The following is a 19,940-nucleotide window of genomic DNA, read 5'->3' on the forward strand; positions in this document are numbered from 1 at the left end:
GTCTGGCAGTGCCCAGTATTTACCGAGTGCCTACTGTATTGCAGGACTCAGGTATGGAATAGATTCCATCCATGACTCCCTTGAGTAGGGATGACAGATTTGAATCACAAGATCACAGCTGCTAGTGTGGTAGTGCATGCCTGCAATTCCAACACTTGGGAGATCTAGACAAGAGGATTGACTTAGAGTCTGAGGCCAGCTGGGCTACATAGTGAGTTCAAGGGTAATCTACATAGTGAAAGCCTGCCTCAAAACATAAAGAAAAAAATCACAGTCAATTATAGAATTATTTCAAACTAGGAATCGATGGACAAGAGGGAGGACTCTGGTACATGTGCCTAGAAGCTGGAGAGGCCCTCTAGGAAGTGCCTCAAGGACTGAGACAATTTTTGTGGTACCAGGGACTGAACTCAGCTTTCATTCACACTGAGCTATATCCCTGGTCCTTTTTTAATCTTTTATTTTGAGACAGGTATTGCTAAGTCACTGAGTTGTCTGGGCTGGGCTGACTTGCCATCCTCTTGCCTCATTGTCCAAGAGTGCTGGGATCACAGGCACACACTTTAAAGGGGTTATGAAGTGTTAAAGCAGAGATTGGAACAGCCTTGGGTGGAGGGAGAAAAGGCCTTTCCACTTGGTGAGGGTCTGATGTATGCTCTGCAAGTGTGGATCTGTGACACTTGGAACATGTGTTGGGTTTAAGCTTGAGGGAAAACAGACCCTCGAGCCTCTCTCTCTTTCTAGAAGACCAGGAATCTGGACCTCTGAGCCAGGACTTCAAGCCCAGACTGGAGGTCAGGGGATCCTAGCATGGGTCAGTGGAAGGGGTTGGCTCAAGAAAGGGTCTAAAATGGGAGGAGGGGACAAGATTCTGGGAGTTGTGGGTGGGTGTGGGTAGAAGGTGGGCAGGTCCTGTGTCTGTAGGGATGGCTGCCTGCATATGGATTGCTTCCTTGTGGAGGATTTGGAAATATTCTATGTGTAAACAGCAGCTACGGATAAGGCCGGCCCTTCAACAATCTCTGTCCTTTTCCTTGCCCCAGTGTGATCTTGTTTCTCTCCTGGCTGCCTCCTCACTGATCACCTGCCTAACCCAGAAGCAGCTCCTGGGCCATGGCCACTAACAGCAGCTGTCTTCTGCCCTTGTTTCAGGGCCCCATTTGCCCTTTTCTTGTGCTCAGACCTCACCTCCTCTATGACCCTTTCCCAGTCCCTAGCCAGGGTACTGGTGTTTCCCACTAGTCAGAGGCACTTGTCATTTCAAGGAGACAGCGACTGCACCATGCCTTGATGTGCTAATGCAGGGCAGCTGCACAGGTCAGTGATGGGGAAGGCAGTGGGTTATACAGGGAGAGCGCCAAATCCTGGAGGTAGTGGACGAGATGTACAAGTGGCAGCCACTGAAAGGGTGCGAGGGGCCTTATGCATCCTGGGGACTCTGGGGGTGAACTTTGGGGAAGCATTCATGGGATATGTTATTCCTGCTCTAGTGGGAAGGGCAGCAGGGTGTGAGCTAGGGCTGAAATATGCGGCAGGTGTGAGGACATCAAGTCCACTGGGCAGGTGACACAGAGCCAGCTGGCCTTTACCTCTCTGCCCTAGGGCAGGAATGAGAGAACAGAGCTGCCACATTAGCCAGGACACATTTCCTGGGAGCCCAAGGCCTGACTCACAGTGACCCTAGAGGGAGGGGCCCTACTTCTTGAGCTTCCCACCTAGCTTCGAGCTCTCAGCACCTTAGCCTGCACCCAGTGATGCCACAAGGTCACAAGTCTGTGTTCATACCTTTATTGTTTGCTCCTCCTCCCACCCTCAAGGATTCCTGGGCCCAAGATAGCCAGCACTGAGGCCCAATCACTGGAAGTTCAGGTGGGTAGGCTGCCCCACAAGCCTGCAGGCAGCTGGTCTAGCCACATTCCTGTCTTGCCGGTGGCAGCAGCAGGGGTGGCAGGGAAGATGTGGCTCTTGGAAGCAGGCTCACCAGCCTTGGATCAGGGGAGTCAATAACAGCAGGAACAGAGCAGCAGCTCCGGGGAAGCCCGAGGCTCCTGCCAGGTCTGGGGGGCACAGGTCACCGCTTTCAGGGAACCAGTAGGGTAAGCCACTAGGGGGTAGGAAGTGGGCCTCCCCCACTGTCTGAGAGATCCAGGTCTCTTCTGGGCTAATGGCTGCAAACAGCTCCTGGCTCCCTCTGACAGCCAGGCCCATGAGGACCCAGGAGCCTCCTTCAGTCTGGCACAAGAGGGGCGGTGCTGAGGTCACCTGCAGAGTTGCAGTGATAGCAAATGGGTGTTACCCTTCCTTCTGTACCAGCCAGGTCCTGCATACAGTGCTGTCTCCTCCAGAGGCAGCCTGAGCACTGATCTCTCCAAGGCCCAGCCAAAGAGTACTGCTTCTTAGGGGCTGGGGATTTAGCTCAGTGACATAAGTGCCTGTCTGACAAACACAGCAAAGTTGTGACTTTGATCCCCTGTACCAAAAAAAAAAAAAAAAAAAAAAAAAAGTACTGCTTCTTTCCACTAGGAGCCCAACCTCCAGGATTTTCAGCCCTGATCTCTGCAGGGTCCAGCTGCCCAGCATTGCTCCTCCCCTCCCTGGACAAGGAAACCCACAACCAAGTGCCTGTACCTCACACCTGTCATCTTGGCCCTCTGCATAGAGGACACAGAGGGTCCCAGGAGGCAGAATGCCCTGATACAGGCAGTGACAGAGTCTTGGTGTCAAGATGGAGACAGGAGCAGCAACAGGAACTAGAGAGAGGGAAGGGAGTTGCCTAGGGTTCTGGTACCCAGTTGCTCCTCATTCCCAGGGCTCAGGGCTCTCACCTCTGTCCTGAGGGTCTTTCCAGCCAAGTACCCAGCAGCTGGCCCCTGGGGGGATACCCCCTGGGTGGAGGCAAATAGGGAGGGCAGATGGGGAGGGCTCCACCCGGAAGCTCAACTCCAGGAGGGCCAGAGGGGGCCTGAGTCCCAAGTGCCGTGGCAGGCGTATACTGATGACCAACCGGGACACCTGGTGGCCCTGTGGGACAGAGCTGGCTCCTGCTCTGCCCAAATAGACTTCAATGTAAGGCACTGTTGCAGAGCCTGGCCTGTAGGAACAAGCACCAGTCACCTCTTGTCCCTGGCCAGGGCAAGTGTAGAATGGGTCTCTAAAGGTCATGCCACTAACTCCTTCACTATTCCTCCTTCCAAATCTTACTGTCTCTAAACACCTCAAACAAAAACCCCCAATCAACCAACAAGAGCATCTCACAGCAGTTTTCTTGTGCTATAGGAGCCTCAAAGAAGAACATGCCTCTCTTGTAAGAGTCCTTCCAATGACCACCTTTCAATTTTCCCCACCGGCCTCTTGCCTAGGAGATGAGTGAGACCCACCTGAGGATACAGTGGGTGGCTGCCAGGATCCAGCCTGGGGCCACTAGGATCCCAGTGCAGACTCGGTCACCAGCCACATGTATCTCTGCCAGCCAGGGCCATAGCACTCCAGTTGGAGCAGCCTCTGGGCGCAGGCCACAGGCTAGGGACAGGAGATAGCTACCTCAGTAGGAATGACACAGGGGCTCTCTGAAGTCCTCCACGGTGCAAGTGCCCCCAGGAACTCCTAAACCTTAAGGGCCTCTGCTCACCACCATGCTCTGTGTGTGGGGGACAAGTCTGTGGTTCCGTGATCTCGCCCTCGGGCCCCCAGTCCCAGGCTAGCTGGTCCTCCAGGTAAGCTCCTCGCGTCACATGGCTGATCCACGGGCCATGGGTCTGCAGTGGGGCAAAGACTCGAGGACGGAGACAGCTGCCAGAGAAGCCTCTGATTCCAGCCAGGAACCAGGTCCCCTTTTCCCGGCACACCAGGGTCCAACCGGAGTTATTCTACAACAGGAGAATGTGTGTGTCACAGGCTGAGCCTGGCCTTTCTTGGACTCCAGATTTTTTGTATGCAGACATACACCCGCCTCATATGTAAGAAGTCAGACCCCACTCCAGGATTTTCCTTCAACCGCTTAGCTCCAGGGCCAGGCGCCGCCCCTCTCAGGCCCTGCCCCTCTCCGCCTGCTGGTCCAGCCCGGATCACTCCCCTACCTCCCAGCGCCGCAGGCCCCGCCCCAGCCCCAGTCTCACCCAGCAGCGGCCCGCTTCCTCCTCCTCTCGGTAGGCGGGGCAGAGCACCAGCGGCGGGTCTCCGGCTAGCGGCACTGGCGCTCCCTGCCGGCCATATAGGCAGTGACACCACCAGCTGCTCAAGAGTTCGGCTTCCAGCTGCGTGCTGGGGCCGGGCGCTGTTTCTGGCGGGGTAGGAGGGAAAGCTGCGAGTCTGCGCAGCGACCAGTGGCTTCCCGCCCCACTCTGCGCCGCACCAGGACCCCGCGCACCTGCGCGACCCCAGCGAGCCAGGCGGCAGCGGCTGCCGGGCAGGAAGTAGTGCTCAGGGTGGGCCAGGCACACGGGCCGCAGGGCCGCGCTCAGGTTCACCGGCGCACGCAGCCGGAGCAGCGCTAGGTCAGCTGCGTCGTCCCGCGAAGCGTTCTCGTGCAGCACTAGGCGCGCCACCCTCTCCGCGTGCGGCTGCGAGGGCAGCAGCACCCGCCAGGCGTCGAGGTCGCTGGGCCCGCTGTCCGAAGTGCCCGAACTGCGGGATGGGGAGGCTGGGAAAGGACCGGGTCCCACATCCCCTGCACACCTCGCCTGGCCTAGACTATACTTGGGCAGGCCGTCATCACACCCAGATTGAGACGCGCCTGCTGTGCCTGCCTCCCAGCCCCTTGTTGGAGCGAATTTGTACCGTCTCCCCACCCGCACCTGCCAGATTAGGACCCCCTCTTTATGTGGTCCAAATAGATTCCCCATTTCACTTCACCGAGGGTTGGCCAGAACGGACTGTGTCTCAGGTCGACTAGGGATGGGTAGAATGGGGCGAGAATCTGCCTGAGAAGTAGGTTCTCACTCACTGCAGAAAGCAGCTGGCAGGTGCCAAGAGCCAGCTTTCAGACACCAGCGACCCATGGCAGGGTCTGAATCCTGGAACCGTCACTTGAACTGCCCAGGGCCAGGCCCCCGGCTGTAGAGCCTTCCCGCACTCTGAAGGGCGAAAGACTGGGTCAAGGCCCCGCGGATCTCCTGTCCCCCAGCTCAAGCTCGGCTCCTGTCTGGGCCCAGTGTGCTCACCTGGCAGGGCGATGGTGCAGTTCTCCTCCCTGGGCTCCCGGGGGCCTAACTGGGGCTCCTGAGTTTGGTTGGGAAAGGCAGGCCCAGGCTCTGAGCCCATCACCCGATCCCGTATCCATGTCTCATAGGGAGCAACAGCAGTGAAGACGCCAGGGCGGTTTCTCCGGCCACAGCCAAAGCCAAAGCTAGTGATTCCCGCCTGGAACCAGCGGCCGCCTTCCTCGCATACGAGAGGTCCTCCAGAGTCACCCTAATGATAGATAATGTATCAAAGATGATCAGCCCAAGGATCCACGGGCTTATATTGGCCACACGGCGAAAGTTCCACCTTTCTTTCTTTCTTTCTTTTTGAGACAGGGTTTCGGTATGTAGTTCAGGCTGGCCTCAAACTCATAGCACTGGGTAAGCCTCCCAAGTGCTGAGACCATTTAATTTGATCTTTACCACTGCACACAAGGGAGTTTTAAAAATATGTCATTGATTGGAAAGAAACTTGTGTGGAAAAAAAAAAAAAAAAACAAAAAACGTCATTGAGCCCGGGGTTTAGCTCAGTGTTGCAAGTGCCTGCCTGGCAAACGCAAGGTTGTGAGTTCAATCCCCAGTACCAAAAAAAAAAAAAAAAAAAAAAAAAAAAAAAAAAGAAAAAGAAAAAAAACAAAAAGTGTCATTTGAGGAAGGTTTCTGGAAAAATGGTTAAAATGTGGTACTTGGGTGTTTTTTTTTAAATTTTTAATTTTATTTTTTAGATATAGTCTCACTTTATAGTGCAGGCTGGTTTTGAACTCACTGTGTAGCCCAGGATGGCTTCAAACTCATGGCAATCCCCCTGCCTCAGCTTCTCCAGCACTGGAATTACAGGTGTACACCACTGCATCCAGCTATAAATGTAGTATCTGTGACCTTTTGGTTATGCAGGAAATTACCTGTTGTGAAGGATTAATTTTTTTCCCAATACTATTTACTAAGCACCTATTAAGTTACAAGTGCTATGTTATGGCCTGGTGTTATGGTTTAGGTTTAAAATGCCCCCCTCCAAGTTCTCACGTGTATGGAAGATAACTGACTCATGGAGTCCTGTACTCATCAGTGGATTCACTCATAATGAGTTCATGGCTGAATGTCATGTTAGGAGGTGAGGCTTGATAGGAGGCAGTCACTGGGGGTGTGATCTGGATTGATATATGCCTGTCCCCAGTTCTTCCTGGGCTCACTGCTTCCTGGCTGCCTTGAGTTGAGGATCTTGCCATCTGCTGTGTCCCTGTGCCACGTTCTTTCTGCCTTGGAGCCAGTCAACCATGAATTGAAAATGAACCAAAATAAATCTCCTCCTTTAAGTTTAGGATGTTAGGTATTTTGTTCCAGCCACTGGAAAAGTGACTAAGACACAGGAAGTTTAAGCCAGCTTGGCCAAAGTCACAAAACTAATTAATGGTACTTGTAGACTTTTAATTAGGCCAACTTATGCAACAGTTCTTCATTGGATTATGTTGCCATAAATAACAATGCCCATTTCTTGACCCAACCTTCCATTTTTAAAGGTGTTTTTTGTTTGTCTGTTTGAAAGTCTCACTATAAGATTCAGGCTGGCCTTGAACTCATGATGATCCTCCTGCCTCAGGCTTCTGAGTGCTGGAATTACAGGCAGGCACCACTATGTCTGGCTCCCAGCTTCTATTTATCCAAAAATTTTTGTGTCAATTTCACCCATTGGCAATCTTTTTTTTCTTTTCTTTTTCTTTTTCTTTTCTTTTTTTTTTTTTTTTTTTTTTATCAGTACCGGGGACTGAACTCATGACTGCCTGCTTTACAAGCCAGGCGCTTATGCTGCTGAGCTAAATCTCCAGCCCCCTGGCAATCTTTTTTTTAAAAATAAATTATTTTTGTGATCCTAGGGAATGAACTTAGCTTTTGCACTGAACTTCATCCCTTGTCATTAAAAAAATTATTCCATCCTCCTATCTCAGTCTTCCAGACTATTGTGCCTCCATGCATGGCTACTTGTTTTTCTTTTGTTTTATTATTATTACTATTAATTTTGGTTACACTTGGGATTGTGCTAAGGGCTATATGCATGATAGGCATGTGCTATACCAGTGAGCTACACCCCAAGTCCCAATTCCTTTGGCAATCTTGCCCTCTTTTTTGCAAGTGAGGCTTAGAGAGCTATCTATTTGTTAGCTGCTTCCTATGACTTAGGGATCTGTCCTTGCCATGTGCTTGTAGATAAGGGACGTCTCCTCACCTGGCAGGTGTCCCTGCGTCCCTCTGGGTAGCCAGCACACAGCATCCCTGGCAGTAGCTGGAAAGTGAGGTTGAAGGGGCCAGGTCGGCTATAGAGACACTGACAGGTGGCCTCTCCCAGCAACCGAAGCTCCACTTCCTGCAGCACCCAGGGGGGAGGCAGAGGGTCTGGCAGCAGAACCAGAGAGCAGATACCGTGAGGCAGAGATGGAGCACCCAATCCCCCAGGGCTCAGATTTGTCTATCTGCTGCCTCCTCAACATGGCCATTAAGATGCCTCAGTGTAAAACTAGGTGGGAGATGAAAAAGAGGTATGATGATATTTTAGACAGCTAAGTTATACAGAAATCTTATGAGCAGTCAGATGGGCTGGGCCCTTGGGAGAGTCAGTGTAGAGGATGAGAACACATTACACCTGTGGCTGGGAGTGAACATTCTAAAGGCCAGGCTGCAAGATAAAATGGAGTGGGCTGGGGATACAGTTCAGCGTCACAAGTGCCTGCCTGAAAAGTGCAAGGTCCTGAATTCGATTCTTGATACCAAAAAAAAAAAAAAAAAAAAAAAAAAGAATGATCAGGCCTACATGCCTCCCTGAGGGATAAGCAATACACTGAGATTATACTATAATTGGTATCCTCTGGCCCAATAAAGTCAAGGTAGACATTAGTTACCCATTAGGTGACCAGAACCTCCAGACCCATCCCTTGCCAGGAATTCCTCTGTTCTCTCCATGTGCCCTTACTGAATGACCAGCTTCCCTACTGGATCAATATTAGCTAAGTAGCCATACTTGTAATCTTATTGGTTGAGCAGTTTGACTGACATTGTATCCACCTGGTGATTCTGCTCTGTAAAACATTCTCAGAGAAGTGGCCTTTGTGGCAACCCATTTTCAGGTCCCCTCCGCCTTTCAGGAGCTGTATCTCTTAATAAAAAAAGTCTACTCTTACCCTGTGTTTTTGCTTAGAATGCGTTCTTTAATTTTGGGAGTGGAAACATGATGAACTCAGAGTATCTGACATCTAGCAGGTTGGGAGCTACGTTTTTCCCTACATTATTGGGAGAGAGTGTGATTGAAGTATATTATGTGCATGTGCAAGTCTGCCAAAAGGAAATCCATTAATCTCTGTAGCCAAGCTGTAATAAAAAATAGTGGGCAAAGACAGGGCTCTGGGTACTTTGGCATACACATTCATCAGCTCTCCTCTCACTTCCATCTGTCATCTTCTGTCTCCCCATCTCAGGCCTCAATAAGTATACAAAGAGAGCCACAGGAATGGCATGTAATGCGCAAAGCTACTGTCCAACAAAGAATGTGTGGGAACTAAAATCACTGATCTCTGAGCCCTGGTGTGGAGTTGTGGTGATCCAGAGAGGACATTCTTTCCACAAAAATGCCATGTGGACTACTTGTGGTCTTGTACTGAGTTACTAAGCATCTGTGATCTTTGTTTGCTTTTAGTTTCTTGAGACAGAGCTTTGCTTTGTAGTTTAGGCTGGCCTGAAACTCCTAGCAATCCTCCTGCCTCAAGGTCCCCCCCGCCCCCCGGATTACAGCCACCATGCCTGGCTATATGATCCTTTTTTGTTTTTTTTTTTTTGTCTTTTTATTGATACCAGGGATTGAACTCACGACTGCCTGCTTGCAAGGCAGGCGCTTATGCCGCTGAGCTAAATCCCCAACCCCTATACATGACCCTTTTCTTAACTTCCCTTCCCCAGCCAGCTCCCAAGTCAACTGTGACCTAACATTCTTTCCACAGCTGCCCGATTAGGCACTGTAATCTTGCTGCCACTGCCAAAGGGATGTTTCTGTAGCTCAGCTCCGATCTTTTTTTTTGTTTATTATTATTTATTTTTTATTTTTTCCTCCCACGAGTCCAACTGGATCAGCTCTGATCTTACCAAGAATAATAAATCGATCCATAGTCTAAAGTGGAGCCTCAACATTACCCTGCTTTTGATGGAAACAAAGTCTCAGGACTCAGAAAGGGCTGGGAAAGGCATGGATACTGCCCCTTCTCCACCCCCAAGAATCCTGAGAGGGCAGGTGATGGCTGAGTCTGTACTGGAGGGCTCAACTAGGAGAGTTTGGACAGTGTCCTGGGGACTCCTGGGGCTCTGTGCCTCTAGTCCACCTTAAGGCCTTTGTGGTCTGGCCTCAGTGGCTTTGGCAACCTCCCTTGCCTCTGCCCTCTTCACTCAACCTGACTTTTTTTTTTTTTTTTTTTTTTTTTTTAGCCCATTTCCAGGGCCCCAGGATGGCTCCTGCCTTCCTGTGCCTTGCTTTGGTACAAAACCAAACCTCAGAAATCTGCTCTGCCAGCCCACTGACAGTATTGCCTGGCCCTGTCCACTTATCCCTCCCAGGTGCCCATGAGGCCTCTTCCTTGTCAACCCTCCCACCTCCACTTCTGGGCTCCTTCCTGCAGAGACTCCCTCCCCCCACCCTGGCAAGGTCTGATCAGAGGGAAAGTGGAATGTTGATGGGGAGGGGTGGCAGGGAAAGGCAGTACTGAGTGAGAAGAACGGAAAAGTGCTTGGTTTTGCCGACATCTTCAAAAGACTTATTGAGTTACCTGCTTGTCTACCTAATAGACCGTGAGCTCTGAAGGCAGAGTTTCTGCTTTTTACATTTGCAGGTTTATCTCTGAGACCTAACACTGTGCCTGGCACATAAAGATACCTTAAAAGAATGACAGAATTGATAGGCGTGGTGGCGCACACCTGTAATCCCAGCACTCAGGAGGTTGAGGCAGGAGCATTGTTGCAAGTTTGAGACCAGCCAGGGCTACAAAGAGAGCTCAAGGCCAGCCTGAATTGCACAGTGAGACCCTGAAAAAGGAGGAGGAGGAGGAACAGGAGGAGGAGGAGGTAGAGGAGGAGGAGGAGGAGGAGGAGGAGGAGGAGGAGGAAAAGAGGAGGAGGAGGAAGAGGAGGAGGAGGAGGAGGAGAATGGACAAGGGGAAACTGGAGAAGATAGGAGGTGAGGAGCAAGGTGATAAGAGAGCTGGACAGGATGGGAGAAGGGGATCGGGAGCAAAGGAGGCTGGAAATATTTACTGAATGCTTATTATCTCTCAGGTGCTATGCCTTAGTGCTATAACATGAATTACTTAAGGTCAAAATATCAGCATTAAGTATGGTGATGCTAGCCACTGTGTGACACTACAAGCTGTAGATGGATTTTTCTCATTTAACCTACTCAACGGTCTTATATTAAATTATTTAATTTGAGACATGTTCTCATTATGTACTCTAGACTGGCCTCGAACTCGAGGCCATATTCCTGCCTCAGCCTCCCAGTGCTGGGACTAGAGATGTGTGCCATCACGCCTCGCTGACCTGGTTTTACAGAGGAGGAAATGTACTGGATGAAATTCTTGGTCTGAAATAGCAGAGCTAGGATGGAAGTGTAGTACGATCTCAACTCAGAAAAGAAAAAAAGAGGAAAGGTGAGGCGAGAATGGGGTGTGTGTGGGCCATTCAGCTGTGTTAGAGGCCCCAGGCCCGGAAGACAGATAAGATTAGGATCGGTGTGGAATTTTCCAGCGGTCCAGCAGGAAAATTCCTAACGTAAGGCACCGAACCGCCCCTCGCTTCAGACCGTGAGGCCGGCGGGAGCTCCGCCCACTCACCCGCCTCCTGGACGTCCCCCCAGCCCGTGGCCCAGCAGGCCGTGCCGGGAGCGAAGCGGTGCGTGGCGCGGGGCAGGCAGACAGGTCGCACTGCGGGGCCCAGCCTGGCGGGTGAGGCCAGGCGCAGCAGGGCCAAGTCGGCGCCCAGTTCCACGCTGCTGTAGTTCTCGGGCACCAGGATGGCCGCCACTGCGCGAAGGTGCGCGCTGTCCGAGGGCCCGTCCTGGGAGTGCATGCCCAGCAGCACCGACCACTCGGCTGCGGGCTCCAGGGTCCCGTTCCTGCGTCGAGGCCGGGGCGTACCGGGTTGGGTTGGCCGGTGCTGGCCGCCGACCCTCGAGGTTGGAGCCAGAGCGGGAGTAGGGTCCCAAGGAGCTTAGGGGCGAAGGAGCTTGGGGCCCACCCGATTTGGAGGTGGGATGGGGCAGTTGGGAGGAGATGGACCGGGGATGTGTGGCCTTTGCTGAGATGTGGGATAAGTCGCCGGAGGATCTGGCCTGGACACTAGGACATCCGGAGACGGCTGGGTTCCAAACTAGCTTTGAGGAAGGAGCAGGGGACTAGGGGCCAGTTGGCATCTGAGGGACAGAGGCTGGCCGGGCACATACTCACGTCACGAAACAGTGAGCAGCAGAGAGGACCCAGGAGGGGGCGATGAGGGAGCCCCCGCAAACGTGGCCCCCGCCTTGGTGCAGGCTCACCTGCCACGGCCAGGAGCGGGGCTGTGCGTCGGAGCCTCCCAGAATGCGAGCAGAGGGCTCAGGGCGCCCACAGTCTGCAGTGGGGAATCCTGGGAGTCAGAGCCTACTTGTGGTACCCCATAATAGAGGCCCCGGTAACTCAGGACCAGGCACAGTCTTCCATCTGGCTTCAGTAGTGAGGCTTGTCTGAGTCGTGGGCACTGCCACCTCCCTCTGGCCCAGGCAGGCCACATTCTTACCCAGTTCTTCAGGGGCCTCTTGGGTAAGACTGAGAGCTAACAACCAGAGGGTAGCAGGAGGAAGATGCTGGTGACTTCTGACCTTCCCAACACCCAGTCCCTCCTCCCACCCCCCAGCCAGCACCCAGGCCACCCCGCGGCACATGACCTTCCCTCAGCTCAGTGACCTTACCTGAGTCCGGGAAGGCTCCTGGGGTGGGACACATGGCTGGAAGACAGAGGGAGGCAGGACGAGGCTGGTGAGGGCTCTTGCTCTCGGATAAGGTTTTCCCTGATTCCCTCCACCCAGCTCCGGGGCACCTAGACCTTCTTCCCTCTCCTAGGACATCTGGTCTTCTTCCTCTTGATGCCTCCTCTCCTGATGCCCCCTGCTCTTCCTCCTCTGATACCCCTTTGCTCGCCCTTTCCTCAATCTCACTTCCTACACAGAACCCAGTAATCCTGCTTTCTGGCTCCTGCTGTGCCAGCGCAAGGGCCCCTTACAGTCATCTGTCCCCTGAGGTTACCGAGCATCACAAGGGGGAGGAACAGGTGCTGGGACATGGCAGGCTGGGGTCAGGAAAGCCACGGAGATGGTCGAAGGTTGGCCTGCCACAGCTATGTCAGTGTCTCAGCAGCTTGTGACTCCTTATGGCCCCAGGAGCAGCCCCACCCTCCCTGGCTGGAGCCCATCTAGAATTTGAGAGGATCTGGGACTAGAAGGGGGAAATAGGGAGCCCCAAGGCCTCACCTGAGCCCTGGGTGCATCTCACATCTCTAGAGGCCCTCGGTAGGGTTGGGGGAGGAGTCTGAGCTCCAGGACTGAGGTGGAGAACCGTGAGCAAAGGCCAAGGACAAGAAGGGCAGACACGGAGCCAGTGTCCCGAGCTAGGTAGAGCAGGGCTGGGGGAACAGTGACCTTCTGGATAAGGTAGATGGTCCTCACTGGCAAGGCTCACCTGGGACCCCACCTCTATTTGAGGTGTGGCTGCCCCCATGGCTTGTTTTTTTTCTTCTCACACAGGTCTGGTTACTGGAGTTGCTGGCCAGGCCCAGACTAGAGCTCTAGGGAATTCAATCCCATCCCAACAAAAGGATCACAGATTCTGGCAGGTTGGGCAAGGATAGGGGTTGTGGAGGGGGTGGCACAGGCTGGCAAGGCTGAAAAGGCCTATCTTTCTCTGTGTTGGAGTGGGTACTCTTAGGTGCTCTGTCACTTGCTCTTGTATGACCTTGGGAAAGGCACTCAACCTTTCAGTATACTGCAAGGTTTTTTTTGTTTTGTTTTTGTCGTGTTTTTGAGACAGGATGTAACTATGCATCTTAAGGATGGCCTTGACCTCATTTCGTAGCCCAGGCTGCTCTTGAATTTGCAACTATCTTCCTGCCTCAGCCTCCCAAGTGCTGGGATTACAGGCATGTGCCACCATGCCCAGCTTCGGTGTACTGTGTATCATTTAGAGCCCATTTAAAAGTGGTACACATCTGTAATCCTAACTCTCTGGGAGACTGAGGCAGGAGGATTGAAAGCTTAAACCCAGCCTGGGCAATTTAACAATTTAGGGAGAACTTGTCTCAAAAAGAAAACAATTGTAAAAAGGTTGTAGCTCAGAGTGAAAACTCTGGGTTCAATCCCAGTACAGAGAAAGAGAGACAGACAGGCTTGAAGTCTTCTTTTAGGGACCTCCTTGGACCCCATCCAGGGGTTGTCTCATGGTGGATGGTAAGAGGACAAAAGAACAAGGAGGGTTAGAAGCCTCAAGCCCTTTTGTAACAACATTGGCTCATTCACGAGAGTGCCCTACCTCTCAAAGCTTCCATCTCACCCACTGTCTTTTTTATTTTTATTTTTTCCTCAGACAGGCTCCACTGTGTTACCTGGGATGAACCTGAACTCATGGGCTCGAGTGAGTGGGACTGCCACATCTCACTGCTGGTGCATTGGGAATTAAGTTTCCAGTGCATGATGTTTAGGGTATGCAATCAAACCAGAGCAGAGCCCATGCTGTAGTCCATAAAAATTACTCTCTGCGGGGAACGTATCAGGCTGGAAAGGGTAGAGAGTGGAAATATTCACACACTTATATCTGTGCTTTGTTTTATTTTTTTGTCCTGGAGATTAAACCCAGGGCCTTCATACTGTCTATATCTCAGCCTGCCCTTTTCTTTCTTTCTTTCTTTCTTTCTTTCTTTCTTTCTTTCTTTCTTGCTTGCTTGCTTGCTTGTTTTCTTTCTTTCTCTCTTTCTTTCTTTCTTTTTGAACAAGACTCGCACTAAATTAGTAAATTTCCCAGGATGGGTTTGAACTTGTGATCCTGCTGTTTTAGCCTCTCAGAGTGCTAAGGTTACAGGCCTAGTATCGTCATGCCATGCTGAGATAATGAGGTGAGTTGTTTTCTTTTGTTTGAGCCAATGCCTCTTTGTAGTTCAGGTCTTTGAACTCACTACACAGCTCAAGCTGGTCTTGAGCTCACAGTGCTCCTCAGCCTCCTAAGTGCTGGGATTAAAGGTATGTGGCATTAAGGCCAGCTTTTTTTTTTTTTTTTTTTTTTTTTTTGCGGTACTGGGGATTGAACTCATGACCGCCTGCTTGCAAGGCAGGTGCTTATGCCGCTGAGCTAAATCCGCAGCCCCTAAGGCCGGCTTTTGAGAAAATGATTCTTGATCTTCTCCCCAACCCAGTAGATTTGCAGACTAGGACTTGCTCTTCTACATAGTACAGTGGCTTCCCAAACCTGGATCTGGTGGGTAGGAGAATGGTTTCCTCCAGAGAGACAGATTGGGATTTTTCGAGTGTACACATGCAATCTGCAAAGCTGCCCTGGTGATGCTGATAGTTCTGCTACACCAAGGTGCCTTTGCTTGAAAGTTGCTGCTCTGAACTTCCTAGCAGCTAGTGCGGAGAGGGTGAGGCCAGGGAGAGTTGGCATCCAGTTGTACTGTACTGTTGGTGGCTGGCACCAGGATGGTGGTCACTGAGCATATGTACAAGGTACAAGGACCAGTTCCTCATGTGGATTCTCATAGAGAGGATACTCTGGTGTAATCCAGTTTCTCCCAATGACATCATTATGGTAAAAGCAGCAAAGTTTCATAAGGTTGATTTTCATGTTTCTGCTTAATGTCAGCCAATGCTACCACAGTCAACCCACAAGTCAATAGAATAATTATATGAGGGGCTGCCTCCACCTAAGAAAGGTAAACATACACAGTTATCCACTGGTTTGATTAGCAGAAGGGGAAATTACAGACCAGCTAATGCATGTGTTCTCTAATGCTGGTGTCACAAATTGCCTTGTATAAATCCAGGTGCTGATGGTACTTCAGTCCTTCCTGGAGGCTGAGGGGAGAATTAGTTTTGGCCTTTTGCAGTTTCCAGAAGCCGCTTTTATTCTTTGGCTCTTTGTCCCCTTTCTCCATTGTCATTTCCAGCACTGCCACTTCTTTCCAACCCTTTTGTTTTCACATTTTTCTCTCTAACCAAAATCAGGAATGGTGCTTTGCTTTTAGGGTTCCTGGGCTTAGCCTGGGTCCACCTGGGTAGCCCACCTGGGTAACCTACCTGTGTCAGGGCCCCTCCCTTCAGTCCGTCTGCAAAATGCCTGCCGTGTGAGGCCAAATGTTCCCCAGTTCTGGGGTTTAGTATATGAACATCTTTCAGGCCATTATTCTGCCTACCATAGTCAGACGTGGTGATGACTGTGTCTCCTGTCTTCCCAATGTGTTAAATGTGAGTTAAATTATAGGAAATGCTCCATATTCAGATGGGGAAATTGAGGCTCATGAACATGGTGATATGACATTCCTTATTCTTTTGACCCAGACAGTTTTGTTGAGCCTGGTATCACTGTGCACATCCAGAGTCCCCATCCCTTTTGTGGCCGGTTTTCAGATCTCCATGAGCACCGTGCTTCCTAAAGTCCATAGCACGCATGTGCCAGGGCCTGGCTTGCTATAGACAGAAGAGCTCTTCTTTTTGTCATCTTTGTAGGAGCCATTCTGCCAGGCCCCAGATCTTTTTTTAAATGTAATTTTAAACTGTTGTTTTAAAGAAATCTTACTTAAGAAGCTCTAAGGGTCTGAAATGTGCCTCAGTGGAAGCATCTTTGCTTGGGTTTCCAAATTCCTGGGTTTGATGCCACCATCATAGAAAAAAAAATTGAAACAAAACAAAAGGGCTGGGCATGTGGCACTTGTAATCTCAGTACTGTGGGAGGCTGAGGAAGGATCTCAAATTTGAGCCTAGCCTGGGCAACTTAGTGAGACGCTGTCTCAAAATTAAAAAAAAAAATTCTGGGGTTACAGCTCAGTGCAAAAATTCTGGGTTGAATTCATAGTACCACACAAAAGATAGTGGGTATGGTTGTAAATGCCTGTAATCCCAGCATTTAGGAGGCTGATACAGGAGGACTGCCAGGAGTTCAAGGCCAAGAGGGACACAAAAAGAGGGTGGAGTGGGGGAATGGAGAGAAAAGAAAGGGAGGAAAGAGAAGGAAAGAAAGAGGGCTGGTGGGGTGTAGTTTGGTAGCAGAACAGTTATCTAGCATATATGAGGCCCTAGGTTCAATTCTTAGAACTGGAGGAAAAAAAAAAAAGAGTGACCCACCTTTTTGTTGCTGTTTAGTATGCGGCACATACCTGTAATCTTAGCATTCCAGGAGGCTGAGGTAGAAGGATCACTGAAGTTTGAGGCCATCCTGGTCTATATAGTGAGATCCTGTGTTAACAGACAAGAAACAAAACAAAACAAAAAGATTGTAAAAAGCCAGGCGTGGTGATGATTGCCTGTAATCTTAACATTTTGGAATGCTGAAGTGGGAGGATTAGAAGTTTGAGTCCAGTCTGGGCACTTAGCAATTTAGCTAGAGCCTTTCACAAAAAAAAAAAAAAAAATTAAAAAGAGCTCGGATGTAGCTCGCTGTGAATGCCTTGAATTCAATCCCCAGCAGTGGAAAAAAAAAGTTGTGGGGAGGGTGAAGAGGGGGAGGCTGATCATACAAAATGTTGGTAAGCCTGGGGAGCAATTGAAATTCTTGTACACTGCTGGGAAGTGGGGAGGTACTACAAATTGCTATAGGAAACAGTTTGGCAATAGAGACTAAAGCTGAATATAAGCCTATATTATTACTTAACAATTTGATTTCTAGGTAGAGACTCAGGAGAAAATAACGTGCCAAAAGACATGCACATAGCATACTTTCATAGCACCTTTATTCAAAAGAGTTAAAATCCAGACTATAGAAGTAGGCATAATGTCACTCACTTGTAATCCAAGCATTTGGGAGGATGAGGCAGGAAGATATGTTTTGGAGACCAGCTTGGGTTATGTAGTAAGTTTCAGGTCAGCCTGTCTCAAAGCAATAACAAAATCCACAATAGAAATGTCCAGCATTAGAATAAATTGTGATTTATTTATTTAATGGAATACTGTGCAGTAATGAGGAGAATGAATTACTAGTTGGGTGTTGTGGCCCATGTCTGCAGTTTCAGTTACTTGGGAGGCTGAGGCTGGATCACTTGAGCCTAGGAGTCTGAGGTCAGCCTGGGCAGCACAGAGAGACCCTACATCCAAAAACAGATAAACCCATAGAAGTACTGATGTGAGCAACAACATGGACTAATCTCACAGAAAAAATGTTTTTTTTTATTTTTTATTTTATTTTTTTTAGAAATAATGTTTAATGAATACTGTGTGAGTGCCCTTTTTAAAATTGTTTAATTTTTTTTTTTTTTTGGTAGTGAGGATTGAACCTAGGATCTTTACTAAGCTATATCCCCCTTTTAAAAAATTTTTTATGTTGGGAGATAGTCTCACTAAATCACTAAGTTGCCCAGGCTGGGCTCAGACTTGCACTCCTCCTGCTTCAGCCTCCCAGAGCGCACCAGCAGACCCAGTTTATGATGCCAGTTCTATGCAATTTGGGAACAAGCAAAACGAATGGAGGTGTTAGAAGTCAGAATAGAGGAAGTCCCTCAGGTGGCAGTGTTGCCTTGGAAGGGACACAGAAGAATGTGCAATAGTGCCGGACAATCCTGTCTTGACCAGATAGGGTCCACAGAGGTATATGAATGCAGAATGTTGTGCTGTATCCTGAAGGTCAGCACCTATTGTACACTTTACAGTGTCAAACACATGACATTTCATGGATTCTAGGGTCAGTTAAGGAAAGCCCAATGAACCAGCTCCCACAATACTCTCCTTGACCAAAATGTTAGTAAAAGGTGCAACGTTACATCAGATATACCAAGGCATGGATGTTATGCAGTTTCTGAAAGTTTAACCAAAACAATGAAACCCTTTAGAACTTGGAAAAACAAAAGCATGCTTAAGCAAAGTTGTTGATATTACATTTCCTGATGAACGAGATAGTTTTAAAATTTTTGGTAACAGATTACTTTTTAGTGAGTTGGTCTTCTCACTGAAAAAGTTGATTATCACTGACCTAGACAAAAAGGCATTCTTCAGATCATCCTTCAGAATTTCTGTTACTGGCCTGGGGTGTACCTCAATGGTAGGGCTTGTAGGTACTATGCAGGAGACCTTGAGTTTAACCCCCAACACTGAAAAAAAGGAAGTTTCTATCTGCCAAGTGTCTGAAAGGGACTGAACAAAGAGAGTGGGAGGCTGTTTCATAGGTTAAGGGCAAAGCTGCATCTGCTCAGCATCCCTTGTGAAAAGACCATGCCCAGAAACTGGGAGTCACCCATTTCTGGATAGGACTGCTCTGTGGAAGATATTATGATTGGGGCCATGTGTCTGACCCCAAAAGAAACTCAACCAGTGTGGTAGTACATGGCTGTAGGTAGTCCCAGTCCTCTGCAGGTTGAGGCAGAGGCAGGAGGATCACAAATTCAGCTTTGGCTGGGCTACCATGTCTCAAGATAAAAAATAGAGCTGGGGATTTAGCTCAGCAGCATAAGCACCTGCCTTGCAAGCAGGCAGTCGTGAGTTCGACCCCCGGTACTGATAAAAAGGAAAAAGACAAAAAACAAACAAACAAACAAATAGAGCAGTTTAGTGCAATGGCCCTGGGTTCAATCTTCAATATCACAAAAAACCCCATAAGTCTGCCACATATTTTGACAGTTTCTGAATTGTCTATAAGAAGCTCTAACTTAGCTGTGTATAGTTTGATAGGTGTGTCTACCATTAAATCCAGATTGTGTTTTATAGCAAAAGTTATAGCTCTTCCCATCTGAGGCCATCACTGCAGCTGCAGCAGACAAGATAAATTTCAGTCCTTTAGTGACTTCGGACCGAAGCAAGAACTGTAAAAGGCATTTCAGTGTGCTTTCCCCCATTCACAGGAAGATTATGTCTTCCCCTTTTCCCAAAGAGCTGAGACAGAAATACAGTGTTCACTCCATGCCCATCTGAAAGGATGAGGAGGTTCAGGTTGTACGAGGACACTGTAAAGGTCAGCAGATTGGCAAAGGAGTCCAGGTTTACAGGAACAAATACGTCACCTGCATTGAGTGCAGTGAGAAAAGGCAAATGGCACAACTGCCCATGTGGGCATTCAACCCAGCAAGGGGGTTCTCACCAGGCTAAAACTGGACAAGGACTGCAAAGAGATCCTGGGATAGAAAGCCAGATCTCACCAAATAGAAAAGGAAAAGGGCAAATACAAGGAAGAAACAACTGAGAGCATGCAGGAATGAAGTCCTCTTCTACATAACTATAATTAAAACTGCTAAAATGGAAAGTTAAGAAAAACTCAGTTATTTGCCAGGGATATAGCTCACTGGCACAGTGCCTGCTTGGCAAGCGCGAGATCATGAGTTCCATTCCCAGAACCAAAACAAACAACAACAAAAACAAACAAAACCCCACAGAAAACAACCCCCTCAAACCCAGTTACTTGAGCTTTGGTCTGTCAGAATGTTCCTCTAGTATACTTTTTTTTTTTTTTTTTTTTTTTTGTATTTTTACCGGTACCAGGGATCAAACTCATGACCACAGGCTTGCAAGGCAGGCACTTA

At 49.4% G+C, this 19,940-nt stretch overlaps 1 protein-coding gene and 1 pseudogene across 1 annotated transcript; one reads left to right on the forward strand and one right to left on the reverse strand.

Moving 5' to 3' along the window:
- Positions 1–1,772: 1,772 nt before the first annotated feature.
- On the reverse strand, positions 1,773–12,184 carry Prss36 (serine protease 36). Its single transcript, XM_063227088.1, has 13 exons — positions 12,151–12,184; positions 11,651–11,828; positions 11,039–11,319; positions 7,402–7,568; positions 5,160–5,409; positions 4,943–5,072; positions 4,367–4,623; positions 4,116–4,279; positions 3,629–3,866; positions 3,378–3,519; positions 2,826–3,091; positions 2,629–2,750; positions 1,773–2,262 (listed from the first exon to the last, which is right to left on the reverse strand). The coding sequence occupies exons 1-13, from the start codon at positions 12,182–12,184 to the stop codon at positions 1,978–1,980; spliced, it is 2,514 nt and encodes an 837-aa protein (XP_063083158.1). The 3' UTR covers positions 1,773–1,977.
- A 366-nt stretch (positions 12,185–12,550) lies between these two features.
- LOC106025282 (large ribosomal subunit protein uL24-like) lies at positions 12,551–19,619 on the forward strand (annotated as a pseudogene).
- Positions 19,620–19,940: the final 321 nt, after the last annotated feature.

Source organism: Cavia porcellus, unplaced genomic scaffold, assembly GCF_034190915.1.
Source record: "Cavia porcellus strain 051 isolate PalLab524CR breed Dunkin Hartley unplaced genomic scaffold, mCavPor4.1 scaffold_16, whole genome shotgun sequence".
Lineage (NCBI taxonomy): Eukaryota > Metazoa > Chordata > Mammalia > Rodentia > Caviidae > Cavia > Cavia porcellus.